Here is a 17,798-nt window from a genome sequence, read left to right on the forward strand (position 1 = left end):
GCAGCAGGTCTATTAAGCTGTATGCCAATGAATAAATGATCGAAGTATTAATGTTGTCTGATTCGTCATTAAAGCATCCATCAGTTTTGGAAATGAAGTTTAAAAATGACGCATACTGTAATACCCTTGGGTACAAGATCTCAATATTCAGCTAATACTTTTTGCAGTCGCTTCAGCTAATTTGTAAACATTGTATTATTCTGCTTATTAAAATAAACTTTGTTTTATTTTGTACTAAGTTTGTAAACATTGTAATATTCTGCTTTTTTAAGTACTGTAAATTTTTTTTTTTTATACTAAATTTTAGTATGGTTTTAATAGATGTTTTAAATGCAACATACTGTACAGTATTCAAGGTTTAATACCAGACAATTTCTCTTTTTTTAATCTATTAAATTAACCAAACAATTACAATATGCATAAAAAGCCCTTCCAAAGTTATTTGAAAGGTAATCATGAAAATAATCTGTACTCTACTTTTTTTTTTTTTGTTTTTTTTGTTGTGCCTGTGTACAGTAATGTTATTTTAACCCAGTAGCCTCCAATTCAATCTCTATTGCCAAAGGTTACTGTTGTCGAATGTTCTTTGTTAATGAATGAATAATTTTATAATGAATAATATTGTATATAGAATTGTAATTTTTAAATGATTTTGTAATGAGTAATTTTTATAATGAATAATTTTATATATAGATTTGTACATTTGAATGTAATTCTTTTTAAGTAATTTTGTATTGAACTTATTTTGTTGTATGTCTGATTGAATAAATATATACCTGAAATAATAATAAATAATAAATAAATAATAAATTATGATGATAATTGTATGATCATTATTTTGATGACTGTTTTGTTAAGGACAGTTTATTTCATTGTGATGAGGATCATCATGTTGATGATCATTGAGATTATGATTATGTTGACGATATTGATCATGATGACAATGATTATCATTTTATCATGTTAATGACCAAAATTGACTTAAGAAAAAAAAAAAGAAATTATTGTTTTTGAATAGATGTACAGTGTAGTGATACTAAATAACAACTCCCTGGTAAAGCTGTATTATAGCATGTTAGGTCTCCAAACCTCTAGCACGTACCAGTATGCGATTTGCCCATAATTAAGTTTTTGTTATGACATCATCATGTCAGGTCACAGGTACCTGCCACAGAAAACTTACAATAGTTTAGGTAGAGCATTAGGATGTATGTGTCTCACATTACCACATGCACATGACTGCATTCATTGTTTAGATATAGCAACCTCAGAATGTTTACATAGACTATAACATAGAGTAGTAGTCATGCAGAATGTAATTAGTGTGAGACAGCACCCACTATTTGAATCAATACGGTACCTGTAAATGTCATTTAGTACTCTAGAGTGCTTAGCACTGTAATGTGGTTAAAGGACTACTACCCAAAAAACAAAAAAAAAAGAAAATAAAAAAGTGAGCAGATGAAGACAAGAAACTAATTATTTTATGTACTTGGCCTAATGATCTTTAATTCTAGTCCCATAATTCTAATCTCTGCAAATGTCAGGTAAATCTTGTGACTTATATCTTCACTCACTAAAGCCTTTTAATGAGCGTTGGTGAGCAGGTTTTTTTTTTTTTTTTTTTTTTTTGCTGCATACAGTATCTGAATATATTTTCTCCATGATATATGTGTACACATATAACATTTGATGCCAGAACCAATTAAAAAAATACATTTAACAGTTGAAGTTTTTTTTTCCCAGGCCTGTTCTACACGTGTAAAAAGCTACATATTTCATGATACATGAAATTTAATGCATTGATTTTTTGAAACACATATAATATAATACAGTTCCGTGTAATGGTATTGAATACTCATAATGCACTTGTCAATTGTAGTCCCGCTCCCCTCCTTCCCCCCGGCGGGGACTTAGCCGGGGATGTAATTTTCAAAATGGTTACATGTATGTGAAAGTCCTGGCAATGCGGGGCATCATTCCCCGACTAAGTCCCCGCCACTTACAGCCGTACACACCCGGAAACCGCGGCTAATCTAACATGTCAAATTCTCGGGCCTTCTGAGGCCCCTTACATCTATGGGTAAAGTATAGATATGTCCCGGCACTGCAGGGACACAACTATGTATACAACCCCGGCTCAGTCCCGGCTACTACCCCGCAATGGTCCGGGGGTTGGTGGGCGGGACTACAATTAACAAGTGCATAAGCATATGCAACATTTTTGCCCTAAGCCGGGCAGTCACTCTGCCTGATGGTCGATTGCAAGGCCACGACACACGCAACGAATCGTTTTTCATGATGATCCGTTCAGACTGCCACCAACAATCAGCAGACGGTGTTTTATTTTCCAGCACACTGACAGGAAGCAGAGTTAGATTACATGCAGACAGGTGTTCTATCAGACCTACTTTAAAACATTTATTTTTTGACTTCTCACATACAGTAAGGCCCTATAAAAAATATTATTAGTTTATCACCCTATCTGGGCAGAAAAAGTGATGAGGGAGGGAGGGTTTTTTTAATTTTTTATTTTGCTAAAGCCAAATATCACCCTTGGGTTGTTTGCTGGTGCATTGATATTCAAAGTAAAACATGAGTTAGATAATACAAACAATATCTACTAACTATTTAATAAAATAAATGAAAAAACATAAATAAATAAAATTTGGGAAAAAAATGTTTTTTAATTTTATTTTTTTTTCAAAAACATTTTTTTTTTCCCAGTACCATAGAAGACATGCGTGCGGGGGTGATAAACTAATAATTTTTTTTATTGGGCCTAACAGTATAACTGTACTTGGTAGTTTTCAGTACAGTCTTTGGAAAAACCTACAGTAGAATGTTACTTAATTAGTGACATGCGATTATCAGTAAGATTTAGCCAGTGGCAAAGTGACCCTATTGTTTTGGTAAAATTATAATCCAATTCAAACAAGACTTTAGGTGAAGACTTAATAGTGTATGAACCTATAAAAAAAAAATACATGATAGCTGATAGTTTAATCAGGAATTTGTTATTGCAACTCCCTGATATAATCAAGGAGGTGTACTGTAAATTAGTCTATTTAATATCTCCTTGGTATACTGTAATAAGGCATCTGTTCTTGAATACACATCAGGTGGTTGAATCATGTACAATTCTTAAATATTACAGGGATATTCACATGAATTAAAATGTTTTTAAGATTGCTGAATGTAGACATGCTGTATATACAGTATGTATATACTGTACCTTCCCTAAGGAATACTGTAGTATAACTCCATACATTGATACTACACTACATTCATTATAATATAAACTATACTGTTTTTCATTTGGTGAGACTTCAACATTCAATTATTTAGTATGTAGTCAATATAGCTCCCTAGAGGGTTGTATCATCTCACCGATGTAATACACTCACTTTCTATTCTGATAAATAGATATTTCCACTAAACCCCGCCCCTTGGATATGGTTGCAAAGGTCTAACAAAGCAACAGTGTTATAGCATACGCAAACACATGCGTTTGTGGGACAACTCGTGTGTCTGTGAGACATGCACGTATTCCTGTCCCGTTTTGATTGGTCAGTTGTTAAGTGTGATTTAAAATCCGCAGAAAGGTCTATTGTACTAAAACCAGCAACTTTGGAAGTACAGTATTTGAAATTATTCCCAGGGGTACTGTATATTATGCATCTTCTGTAATGTATCACAATAGTTATCATAGCATCCTGTTTAAAACAGGAAAATGAACAAAAACTTTATATAAGTTAAAAATCCGTAAGCCTTCTGTTGTGATGTGCCTGTTTATTTATTCTTGTTGTTACAGATAAGTTGCTGGAAGAACTCCAGAACACTTCATCCCAGCTAAGTTCAGGACGTCCTTCATCAACGTCGCAAGCTGCCCCTGTCCCACCAAGCCCGATTTCTCCATTGTACTTGGAAATTCCAAACGGTAACCAGGTACCCAGAAAACCTCAGGTATGTTTACATAATTAATACTCTTGTTGATATCTGTTATAGTATAATAATTGAAACTTTTATTCAGTGCATGCAAGGGAAAATTTAAGGAAAGAAAAAGAGAAAAAGAAAGCCAAAGCAAACATGGGAAAGATATGTTGAAAAATAATTGAAGATGAAAAGATATAAAATGGAAGCAGATATTGTTGAGAAGTCATCGCATAGTTACTGTATTAGATGGAAATTGATAGTAATTGGCATTACATGGTCAGAACATGAGTAGCAAAGCATACAAGTAGCATAAGGACTGTTATATCATGGAGGAATGAGTTTTATTCTTCCATGGGTATATCAAAGAGTATAGGACTACAAATGGTCCGACTGCACTGATTTTGTATATATGCAATGGAAAAAAGTACTGCCATGAGGTAGGGGGCGCCCTAATTAGAATTTGAATAGACTTCACTAGAAGCTTGTCTTTGAAGGACACTCCCCTTCGTGGCAGTACTTTTTAAAATAGAATTACGTTCCAACGAAACCACGACAGTTGGATCTCTTGCAGTTCTGTAGTCTTTGGTTATATTATGAATTGTACAAATTATTAGAATACCTGTATTTCAACAGGGTGACCTATTCAGCATATGGTGATCATAAATTTTAAAAAAGTACTTCCTTATCAGAATCACAACTCATAAATGAATATTTATTCACAAATGCTAGCGTCAAGACATTCCTGAAAATCACTTCAATTCAAAGCCTCAACAGTTCAGCCAGCCTTCACCATTGTACAGTGAAGTACAATTGGACTTCAAGCCATCACATTCCAGCACCCCTCCCCCAAAGCCGGCCTACAAGGGAGAAGCGGTGAATAACTTTGCCAATAGTACATACCAACCAACAAGCAACATGTCTGCTCTTAGTAATCTGTCTGAATTGGACAGCCTACTGGAAGACTTAGCAGCCGCACAGATTGGAACCGGTGAGTTGTACTTAGTTTTCATCTAAATCACTAATTCCTAGAGCTGTCATTTATTTACTATGTTAATATGAATTCTAATTTATTAATGAAAGTCATTATCATTATGGGATGGCATTCTGAAACTGAAATTGTATAATTTTCCTTTTTTCTCTCCATTTTTTTATTTTTCAAAATTTTAGAGGGTACCCCTTGGATCCAACAATAATCTAACATCATCATAATCATCATCGTTATCATCATCATCATCATCAATAGGCCAAAAATATTTTGTGATTACAAAAGTACAATTTCAAAATTCAAATTGTTTTTATTTCCACACATGTAGGTTCATTGAAATGTACCTCAATAAAAGTACCTTTTAGTGTGAGCAGTGAGTCAGATAAGCCAATTAAGGCTTTAGCATCGACTCACCATTTGATCACATGTAGAATGCTTTTTTTTTTGGCTTATCGTGTATAATAATTGTTATCATTATTTATATCCTCAATATCATCATCACCATCATCATATTTAATAAAAGGAAGTTTGTTATCTTGCTTTGCAGATATTCTGTTAAATTTGTATGTTATTTTTCTCTTCAGTTAAACCAGTACCCACCAAGCCAGCCCCACCACAGACTGCTCCCAAACCAAAAAAGCCATCACAAACGGATAATATCTTCACTGAAATAGATGCGTCGACCAGGACAAAGTAAGTTAACTATATTGTAAACTGTGAGTTTATAATTATTACATATCTCTCGTCCAACAAAAGCAAGGCACAAGGCATGCATAGTATTGTCTGTCAGATAACAGAAAATGTTTGATCATATAGCCTATGTTTGTACTTAGAGAGCAATACAAACCAGAAATCCATGCTGCCATCCTGAAGCAACTGAACACTCTACCATGACAACAGACAATATTGTTGACCTTGTGGTACGGCTTGTTTGTAAGTCCTCTTTAAACAGTCTGCTGCCCCAATTCCACCAAATTGTTTCCCTAATACTGTGAATTTTTAGTATTATTGACATTTATTGATTCATTTAGGAAGGAAGTCAGCTTTCCACGTAGTCATAGCACTGACCAGTGTCTGTTAGGTTGTGTGCATTCATGCACTTATGTTCAAGCACTGTGAAATCTTTTAGTTTGTATAATTCATTTTTGAATTATATTTTTTTAATTATTTTATCGGCACAAGATTGGCAATAGCAACTGTCATAAAAACATTAAATTGGCAGTCCCTGTCATAAGACAATGTACACTCATGATGTATATAAAAGTTTATTATGAGGGTTAGGGAGTCTCAGTACACTCTTTGGAAATGGGGAGGGGATTGTCTCCCACTGTACTGCCCAATTCACCACCAGTAGGACTCCAGTGAAAATAAGGCTTCTTTGGTTTAAAGTAAGTGGTGTGTTCCACAACTAAAATAAAATTATCCATCAATCCTTCTACAATAACAGTGCAATAATCACAACTAATAGTGTTTTTTTTCTTCATGGGCTTGATAAATGCTTCAAATGATTGATGTAGAGTACTGGAGATGTCAATAATTAAGCATAAGTGGGGAAAAAGAGGTTGGAATCGAATCCACATTCTCCATATTTTCTTGCAGGTCGTGGGTTCAAATGTCATATTTTTCTGGGCAGTGCCATGATATTAGTTGTACAAAGATGATAATTATTTCAAAAACCTATAAAATACCGAAGGTTCATATAATAATTTCCAAAAGTTGTCTAGCAAACACACAGCCCGCCTTTAATGATTTTAACTAAAAATGTAATTTAGTTTTGGCCATTTAGCAAACCAGTTGTCACGAAAAATAGAATCTGATGGGATGACGAGCAAAGGCCTATAGGAGCCCTCTATTACTCTTTCTTACCTCGCACGCTTGCTTTTTTTGATTCAGAAATTTTATTTTTATTTTCTCCTTCCCCTAGATTTTTTTTGAAAATATATTTTTTTCGTCGTCCTTCGGCAGTCATCCAAAAATATAGTTTGCTTATATTAAAAAAATGTAGTGCCACAGTCTTCTAAGAATTATATTGATTTATTCCCTGACCTTACTTGTGATTATTATACATGGTTTGTTATTTATGTGTCACCATAAAGGCAATTACTCAACGTAGACATGTGTTGCCTGTACACCCCAAACGTTACCATTAATAAAAACGGGAAGAATATATTGGCAGTTTGCCAGGTGGTGAATAATTGTTTAGCCTCCTAGATTGAGCCAAACATTTCCTTTTACTGTGTACCAGTCGGTGGACAGAGATGTTCCCCGTTCGCAAGGGTTACTCGGACTACGAGGAGTGTCGCTTTGATGGTGTATACATGACCATGTAAGTCAGCTCTAGGCCTGGATTTCCAGTGGTGTATTTGTGGTATAGGCCACTTAGGGGATAAGTAATATTTATTCTGGCTTTCAGTATTAGGCCTCTTTTATTTAAAGTGTTAGCAGGTTTTTGCCAAAATGTTGGTGTCTCTTCTCTTGGGCTTCAGAGGTTTTGAATTATTTTTTAAATTATTAACTGAAATATATTTATTGATAGGAAACTGTTAACCTAGTGGTTGTAAGTAAACAGCTGTTTGTATTCATCAAGTCATAAACTATTTTTATTCCTTAGGGTTTATTAATATATTTTGACCACTGCTTTTATATTAAGCTAGTTGCTTATATATTTTTGGGGATACTATGGCATAGCTGTTAAGATGCTCGTTGTCCAATCTTACGGTCATTTGTTCAAATCCTGCAAATTCTTAATTTGTTTCTTCCAAATAAAAACAACTCAACCCCATATACCTAATAATGAGGCTTAGTTCTTGGAGCATACTTCCATCCTGTGCAGTAAAGTGACGAGTCACTTGCTGTAAAAATAGAATCACTTTTTTTTTCCTATTTTACATTATAATTCTGGTGATGCCAGCTATACATCACAATGATTATATGTCAACTCTCATCGTCAAGTTAAAGCAATAATGTTACTATGCAAAGTACAAGGTACAACATCACATTGTTTTGTAGAGATATAAATATCTCACTAATAATCTAAATAAATACTTCATATTTTTATATCTAACCTGTGTAAGCTTTTGCATACATTTCTTCATTTTGTCATTTTTTTTTCCTAGTGGGCAAAGGTCTCAACCATATCAAGGAGGAGTGACCCAGTCACCAAGCTATAACCAGCATGCACCAAGTCCTACCCAGAATAAACCAAGCTACACACAGAATGCACCTTCACCTCTGCAGCAACAGTCTGCACTTAAGAGTCCGCCAGTTATCAGCTCTCCACCTCCACGTTCGGCATCTTCTGCAACAAAAGAATTGGATGACCTGATGGAGTCCCTTTCAGATTTCAAAGTAAGTTAAATCAGCTTGTTTGTTTACAACATGCACAGATTAGGACCATTTTTAAGAGTTCTCTTAAAAACCCCTGTCACCCTCCCCACTGAAAATGTACTAAGCAAAAAAATTCACGCTCAATTAGTTAAAAATGACATCATATCTCCTCATTTTGCAGACTAGCCCATTCCCCCTCCACTTAATCATTGAGCCCCCCCCCAACTTTACTTTTGCACTCTCCCCATCACACTTCCCCATTAGCTTCCCCTCCCCCCATTTTCAATACCCCTAGATACACCATTGTTAAAACTCATCTTTTCAAGGATGCATGGATATTTCTATACCTGTACCTACCAGATTGGTTTATGTACAGCACTTAGAGGTTCTTTTGACATTAGCACTTCATAAATCCTGGATATAGTTATTATTATCTTGGGAATGAAGAAAGAGCACACTTATCTCAACAACAGGTGAACATATTCTTAAATATCCCAAAAGCCTGTAAAGCTTAGTTCAATCATTCTATAGAGTACAACAGTTGTGTCACCCCAACACCAGGTGGCGCCCTTTGTTGTCAACCAGACGTTGGTTACCGCCTGAATGACTTTATAATCTTAATGGTTTAGAATAGGCTTTCTGGAATAGGCTTTCTGGAATAGGCATTTCAAAACCTAATAATTTACCATCATAATGTATTAGAAACACAAAAACTAGCATTATATAAGTTATTGAACACACATTTAATCAATTAAAATTTTTCAAAGAAAAACAAACATACAACATAATTACGTTAGAAATTGGTATCAATGGTTTGTCAGTGGATAAAATGGTTGAACGTGAATAATCTATATGTGTTTTCTACAGAATCAACAAATATGTAAAAAATTTTGTTTATTAACCGTCTACCTTGTATAGTACTTACATTTGACCCAGTTTTTTTTGTAAAATTTCATGTCATAATATTATGAAACTATTTTATTTCAGATGAATCATATACCACAAGTAGTTGATACGAAAGCCCATGACCCCATGAAAACAGCCCCAGTTTCTCAGCAAGCATCCATTGAGCATAACCCTAGCAATCAGCTTGACTCTATGCTGCGTCATTTGGATTCTGACATGAGTCGACAAGGGGTCAACACGGTAGCTAAAGGTCACTGTGCTGCTTGCAACAAGCCTATTGTCGGACAGGTATTTAGCGTTAATTGTAAATTGGAAATTCACAATATATTATGAAAATTAACATTTTTTAACAATATGAAATTTTTTATTAATGATAATAAAACAGGCTGTAAATATATTTTAAAAATATAATTGCAATTATGGGTGATGCTTATTAGCCAGGCATACATACATTTTTAATTGATGCAATAGAAGTGTTTATATATATTTTTTATTATTAATTAACAATATTACATTTACATCGATATAGAATTTGCAGTACGTGCTGCTACTTGGGGATCGGATGCAACACAAGTCACCAAGCGCAAGCTCGGTCATCCGAATCACTTGCAAATTTTTTTCTTTTCGTTTTTCTAAAGTATATGGGGATGTACTGAGTAGTCGGTACGATAGCACGTCAGGTAGGGCAAAACATCACTCCTATAATATTACATTTTCTTCGATCTTGTGTTACAGGTTGTGACCGCTCTTGGGAAGACTTTTCATCCGGAACACTTCACCTGCAGTCACTGCCATCAGGAATTAGGCTCCTGCAACTTTTTTGAGCGAGATGGAGTGGCATTCTGCGAACGTGATTACCATAACCTATTTTCACCGAGATGCGGCTACTGCAACGGTCCTATTCTTGATGTAAGTGGGCTGTTATTGTTTAAGCTGTTTGTCTATTACATTCTTATCTAAAAGTTAATAACTTGGTCAATGCTTGTGACGGGCGTGATCTTTAAGGGGGAATGCAGAGGTAAAAACGTTATTAATAATATATATCTTATTGGTAAGTTTTCCACAACTTCTCTAAGCTCCATAGTGAAGAAATGGATAAAAAATAAAGAGCAGCACAAGCCCACTCTCCCACCCCAATTTTTCAAAATTATAAAAGAGAAATGGAGAAAAAATAAAATAAAAGGATATTCAAATCCGATAGTGCCATATCCAGCCATAATGATAGATTTTCTTGACTCAGCCCAAACCATAGTGGAGCTGAGGTGTTCTTCCTCCTTGGACACCCCCTCCCCCTTCCCTTTGTCTCAAATTCCTGCATCTGCCATTGATCTTGACACACAGGTGGCAAAAAAGAATACAAAGGAAAACAGAATAGAGCAATAGTACTAGAGATATATGAACTCCTGAGAACAACTAAGACATTTAGGAAAACATTCAAAGGCTTTCCTCCTGACGTGAACTGATCTTGGCTGAAAATGATGACAATGGCAATGTTTATAATGCGTTCCAATTACCTTTTTCTTTTTTTTTTTGTTTTTTTGTAGAAATGTGTGACAGCATTGGATAAGACGTGGCATCCAGAGCATTTCTTCTGTGCTCAGTGTGGGCGTGCATTTGGAGATGATGGTTTCCATGAGAAGAATGGCAAAGCGTACTGTAGGGAAGATTACTTTGACATGTTTGCACCTAAGTGTGGAGGGTGTCATCGAGCCATCATGGAAAACTACATGACTGCCCTCAATGCCCAATGGCATCCTGAATGTTTTGTGTGTGGGGTAAGGATAAATTTTACTTCATTTATGTTAATGAATTGCTAAGCAATTTTATTTCCCTTTATAAGTCAGTCGTGACATCATAATTTTCATTTGCAGATAATTTTCCAATCTCCAAGCAGGCACGAATTCGATGTAGTGCCTGCTTTTTTTAATCTTGTGTGCAAAGAGCTCAAAGCTGGGGTTGTTTTACATCGCGATGAGAATTTCCTTGCTCGGCCAAGCTCTGAATGCACACAGCAAACCTAACAAATCTTGCTCTACATCGCTTAGCACATTGGAGCCTAGACCATTTGAGGCATGTTGTGGCAAAATGGTTAAGTTGTTGCACAGTCTAGTATTGTGTAAATGAGCTATAAAATATGGGAGCTCAAAAAATTGCCTAAAAATCCAAATTTCACTATAGATCAACAGTTTAATGTCTTATTAATCATGTCCCAAAGTATTAGTTCTGGAAGTGGTTAACAAATTGTTTATTTAATGTTATTTTGAAAGTTCATTCTATTAAACAATGTATGCACAAATAACTTTGAAAGGTAATTACTCAAAATCCTGTTTATCTTGACCCTAAGAGTACTGTACTTTCACTTTCCAATAACTTAGGCTTGAAATGTCCAGTTTGAATGAATGACACCTAATTTTAAAGATCACATACTCAGGTACCTGAAAATACCAATAACTTGAATTTCAATTTTTACTACAACTTAGCCATTTTGCCTCATTTAGGCAAGGCATCAAATGCCATATTATAGTTATGAGGTATGCTGATTGACTTTATAAAAGAACTGAAAAGGGAAGGCAGCACTGGAGTAATTCAGAATAATGTTTACAGTACACCATTCTCTGCAACCAGAAGTTTGATTATACATAGTAGCCTAAATACATAAGACAGGGTGACTGACTATAAGCAATTACTGTCATATTTCAGACCCTATAGAAAATAGAAGCCTAAGGAGGGAGCGGTTGGCGCAGCAGTTACATTTCGGTCTCTCAACTTCGAGGTCGGGGGTTCGAACCTTCGCTGTGCATTTCGCTTGTGTCCTTGGACAAGGCACTTTACGTGCGTTTGTCTCTCCACCTAGGAGTATAAATGGGTACCTGGTTGTTCACTACGGGGAGGAATAAAGGCAGCGTGGAAAGGAACTGGCCTCCCTACCAAACACTACTAAGGCTTAATGCGATGAGCTAACAGCTCATTCCCCTGCATTCAATCATGAATATGGGACTACATTTAGGAGGCATTATTTTCTTTAAAAATTGCTTTCTGCCCTGCAGGCTTCAGGAAATTTTTGCACACAATAATGGTCCCTTCAGCCTCCAATATATAATTGCATAATAAATAGTTGTATTTATTCAGTTGATAACCAGTCTATGAAAAAAGAATATTGGAAAAATATTATATGTCTGTCAGTGGACAAGGGAAATTCTTCCTTGTTCTAGTTTTCAATTGAAAGTTTATAGCATGCAGTCCAATCATTGAATTAGATTTTTTAAGCTTTTTACCTCAAAGAAAAAAGTATGTATTTAAAACAAAAGCTAAGTAATTTTTTTCTGTATCTTACCAGGAATGCCGTATGCCTTTTAATGGAGGTAGTTTCTTTGATCACGATGGTATCCCATACTGCGAGACGCATTACCACGCGGTGCGTGGCTCACTCTGTGCCGGCTGTAAGATGCCTGTTACCGGGCGATGTATCACCGCCATGGGAAAGAAGTTCCACCCGGAGCATTTTTCGTGCGCGTACTGCCTGAAGCAGCTCAATAAAGGCACGTTCAAGGAACAGAATGACAAACCTTACTGTCACGCTTGCTTTACCAAGTTGTTTAGCTAAGACACTAGACCTCTATAAGGTTTCTATTAGTGCTAATTACAGAAACATAGATTAACGTTATATTTATTCCTAAGGCTGTATTCTGCAATGGATCTTCCCACTAAATTCTGCCTCTTGAATATTGTTGCTAAGGTCTCACAAAATGTCAGTGTTAAATCATATGCAAACACTGATCACTAATATAATAGCTGGATTGCTCATCGGCTAATCCTGGTACAGACAAAAGTAAGGCCTCCGACGCCATGTTGGGGGCCTAAGTGACGTACCAGTTTAGAAAAGTTTCTTTTGGCATTTGTTTAAATAATGATTCTTGCAATACTTTTCAATAATAAATTTTACTTTAACGTAGGAATTATTTTCAAACCATCTAACCACTCAATGCGACAGTTTATGCAGTTTTCAAAAGCACAAGCGAAGTCACATTGTTATAGTGACATCAATTCCTAACAACGCAAATAACTTCGCTTGCGCTTTCTTACATAAAAAGTCACATCAATAGATAGATGATAATAATCATTACTTTAAATTCAAATTTAAAGTAATGATTATTATCATCTATCTATTGATAATAATAATTACTTTAAATTCAAATTTATTATTAGAAAGTTTTGCAAGAATCGTTATTTTTAACAATAATTTAAACAAATGCCAAAAGAAACTTGTCTAAAATGATACGTCACTTAGGCCTCCCAACATGGCGGTGGTGGCCTCACTAAAACCAGCCAATGAGCAATCCAGCTATTATAGTAGAGATCAGTGTATGCAAACACATCTGTTTGTGGGACAACATGTACTCTTGTTATACATGTGAGTATTCCTGGCCCTGATTGGTCAGTTAAGTTTGATTGACAGCCCAGAAAGGTACTTTACCTTACAAATATGCAGTTCTCTCTACAACTGTAAAGTTCTCGTTGTATTTTTAATTCCTGTTTCCATTATACTTAGTGGCTTGCACATCATCTGTAATTTATTGTTGACTCGCACCTCAACAATTCATCTTTTTATTACTCATTTAGATTTACAGTCGATCAGCCAATCTTAGTTAACTAACAGTTAGAATGTATTATGTGCATAAGTGTAACATTAACAGTTCGAGTGTCAGCCGCTCCAATATCATTTTTATAATAAAACAACAATTAATGGAAGTCAACATTTTATGTAGTAAGCCTAGAAACATGTGTTTCTGTGTAAAGTGTGCTCTTAATTAAGTTTCACCATTGATGGTTACAGCCTTAAGCTGTGGGAGGCTCTATGTTAAGCTTGGATTCCATACATCGATCGCTAAACACTATCGTCGACAGGTTCCAGTGATGCTAATGGATTCGGTCGAATCAGGGAGCCTCCCCAATTGTGTCGGGGACTTCTTCACAGTAACGCTTGCACTGAAAACACTGTAGCGATTTTAAGGAAACCAAGCTTTGCAGTAAAATATGTTTCTGTTGATAGTATGGGCTGAAGCTGTTTAGCAGCTTTTAACATATTTTTATAAAATATATTTGGCAATCACTATGCTTTTTATGTACAGTATCATATTTTGTATTATCATTATGAAAAATTACAAATTGATGATCATAAACATTGTCATTTCTTCCTGATTTTAAACTTCTATTTTAACCCGCATTGATAGTATTCGTTTATTCGGTATAAGTTATCTTGTACATTATTTAGTGCAAGACATATATGATGGGTTATTGATAAAAAATAACAAAAAAAATTCATTTACTTTATAATAAATCATACATGAACATGATTTGATTGGGGTTTGAAAAACAATGATGATTAATACAATGAATTGTATGAAAATTGGAGGAGAAAGTAATATAGGTCTAAAAATGTAATGTTGCAGGATAATGCAGTAAAGCCCATAAGGTAATTTCCATTGGATCTTTAAATATATACTTTCTTTATATATAATACTGTACTAATATATTTTTCTGGTGAAACGTATAATGATTTATCATTTATAGCAATAATTTGATTGATTGATGGTTCAGTGGTTGATTGATTGATTGACAGAGTGAAATGGAATAATAATTATTGCATCACCCTTGACATGTATTAGTTTATATTTCAAAGTTTCTATTCAAGTTTGAATGTTCTTTTTATGCAAATGTTTCATGTTAGTGTGCTGATTGAAAAACAATGTTAAACGCAAGTGCTGTATGTGTATAAAAAAAGTTTTGTAGAAAACGAAGTATGTTTTAATGTTGACAAAAGTGAAAGGAATGATTTTGTATTTCAGGAGAGAAACCGATTCATGAAATTGAAACATGTATCAATTATTCAGACTTGTATTGAAACCTGCAGCAGTCTTCAGCTTTAATGCATTGTTCCCTCCTATCCTACGCAATCCCCTCATCCTCCTAATCACAACCCTTTTTAACTTGCAGAAACTCTTTAAGAATTTAGATTTTTATAATAATAATTTAGCTGTTGAGAACAAGAAATTTTAAAATTCTCAGTGTTGTGTATGAAAATTTTGCAAAGTGGATATTTGTGGACTTTTTAAGGGTTTTCTTGATGACAAATATGATGCAAAGTGTAGGTCGTAGGTCATTACACAGACTTAATGATAATTATAATGTTAGATTTGAGCATGGTCAGTCATGTTTAGTGCATAGATAACTTAAATTGACAAAAAAATAAAATACCTATAGTTTTTAAAATTGACAATACTCCGTATGTCATGTGAATGATGGTAATTTTTAATCCATTATTTAAGTCTATTAATAAGTATGGGAAATTCATAACTAACCAGGTGTTAAATTATCTTTATACTAATGAATATTTTTTTATAGTTATGTTATGTTATTTATATTCTGTTGTATTAATGATAACTAATAATGCTTTGATATTGTGAATAATAATGAATGAATTTTTAGTAGGTGTTTTATTTGTATAATTTTCACAATATTGGCCAAACTATATGTGCTTCCAATAGGGGCCACTATTATGATATCTATATATTAATTAGATATTATAAGATATGGTAATGTGAATTTATTTTTCGGTTTCTCTTCTTATTCATGATATATGTTAAAGCGATTCCTCATATGACAGATTATTGAGGGCCTCTAAAATGCAAGCATGTCTTCATTGCAGGCCTCTGTTTTGTTGGTGCTTTGTGAAGTGAATATAATTCTTGTTATTTATGCTTCAACTATGTTGTGTAACAATTTTCTAGGCTGGGTAACAATCTGTTGTGCAACAGTTTACCTAGACTATGTACCAGCATTCATAGTGTGCAACAGTTTTTCCTAGCACTGGTGCTAGTAGTGAGCAATGTTCCTTCAAATACATGAGATTGTCTTATATAGTCAACAGCACTTTACAGACTAGCAAAATGACAGTCAAAAGAAGAAGTTTAACACGTTGACTGCCAGACCATTTTTTAAGGTTCCTTCCAGTGTGCAAAAACAAGTTTACATGTACAGACAAAAAAAATATTAGGGTTGATGGCACTGTGACAGCACTTTTTTGCTGACAATGCCAAGTACGAGTTATCTCGTCCGCTTTTTGCATGGGTTGGTATAAGTTCAAAGGGCACCCACACTTGCACCGCTCGAGTGTACTACCGGCAACATAACACAACAAATGTACATTCATCATTTGTATGTTATCATTTATGTGGATCTTCCCGAACTACCAGCCGTTGAGTCTGCGGTTCTACAACGTATAACAAAGAAGTAATAAACGCTAGAATGTTAACCTGATTTTAATGAGTATACTCGTCCCCGGCGCCCTCAGCAACACCCTGTGGGGCTAGTATACTTGTCGCTGGCAACCAACGTGTTAATAAAAACATTACAGCACACTGAATAAAGTAATGCAAGGCATTACTGTTCTATTTTGAACTTAATACATTTCCAGAATATTTACAGAATTGAAAGTGATGTTCTCATCTTTATTACTACTTAAACATATATGTCATATACAACAGAATCAGTATTCGCTGTTTATATCCCTTAACAACATATTAAAAAATGAATTATAACTTTGTGTGAAAGCGCAAAAAAATTGTATTAACATATTAACTAACAGTGTTTCAATATTGATAGATTTAAATGAATAGACTTTGAATCACATTACAAATTTGGGCTTAAATTCCATGCAATATGATGCCATGAAATATTTATTTCATACCATACATACCTGTACTGTGAATATTTTATAGAGGCGCTATGTGTTTCATAATAAAAACAGCTTTGAATAAATTTTGAAAGTTGTTGAAATTGATGCTAAATTAAAAAGTGTCAAAAGTAGTCATAAGTTTTACAAAATAATTATAAACAATATATATTGCATTTGTCTTGAATTCAGCCATCAAAAATTATGCCAATGAAGTTTGATGTGAATTCTGTATCAGTAAAATTATTTCGCATTGAGTTTTATCGCCACAAATTGAGTGTGTAAAATGATTATGTGCAGACATGAGACATATCGCAATAGACTTGCCTCATGGTTGCCTCATGGGGAAGGACACATATATACACAAAGTAATTAATGTATATTACTAATAGTAATGTAATTATGCAAAGTATAGTTTACCATCACACATAGGACTGATGTGATTTTCTTGAAAGCGCTGTCCTTTGAGTATGATTTGAATCTCATTTTAAACATGAACTCAATATATGTGTAACCCATGTGAAATTAGCTAAATTTGGATCAGTTTGAGTAAGAACTCAATGACAATGTGAGTATGTAAGGAATTGAGTATATGCTCTATATGGATGTTTTTAAAATAGTTTGTACAGGAGGTAGGAGATCACAACATTCTAATTTTATTCATTCGTTTTTCGTACAATAAATGTCTTGATATCTTGCAAATTTTCTGTACAGTATGTTTTTGTTTTGTTTTTTTTGGTGGGGGGGGGTTATTTTTTTGTTTAATATGACTTGTAGATTGTGTTGTGCACAAAATCTCTTGTAGAAATTAATCTTCAAAAACAATTGCATTGAACATAATTTCTAATTTTTTATATTTTTAATCTATTTAATATAAGCAAATTTATACCACAAAACATTTTTTATCACTTA

General features: G+C 34.3%; 1 protein-coding gene across 1 annotated transcript in view; it reads left to right on the forward strand.

Annotated features, from left to right (window-relative positions):
• Window positions 1–17,588, forward strand: part of LOC117116053 (leupaxin-like) — a 36,239-nt gene extending 18,651 nt beyond the window's left edge. Inside the window, exons 2-9 of the mRNA XM_033259998.1 lie at window positions 3,815–3,966; window positions 4,666–4,924; window positions 5,506–5,614; window positions 8,038–8,269; window positions 9,236–9,442; window positions 9,890–10,063; window positions 10,699–10,929; window positions 12,492–17,588. Coding sequence (XP_033115889.1) covers window positions 3,815–3,966; window positions 4,666–4,924; window positions 5,506–5,614; window positions 8,038–8,269; window positions 9,236–9,442; window positions 9,890–10,063; window positions 10,699–10,929; window positions 12,492–12,758 — 1,631 coding nt within the window. The 3' untranslated portion in view covers window positions 12,759–17,588. The remainder of the gene's footprint in view (window positions 1–3,814; window positions 3,967–4,665; window positions 4,925–5,505; window positions 5,615–8,037; window positions 8,270–9,235; window positions 9,443–9,889; window positions 10,064–10,698; window positions 10,930–12,491) is intronic.
• The last annotated feature ends 210 nt before the right edge of the window (window positions 17,589–17,798 follow it).

Source organism: Anneissia japonica, unplaced genomic scaffold, assembly GCF_011630105.1.
Source record: "Anneissia japonica isolate Jap-2015-1 unplaced genomic scaffold, ASM1163010v1 scaffold199_len4679917_cov187, whole genome shotgun sequence".
Classification (NCBI taxonomy): Eukaryota; Metazoa; Echinodermata; class Crinoidea; order Comatulida; family Comatulidae; genus Anneissia; species Anneissia japonica.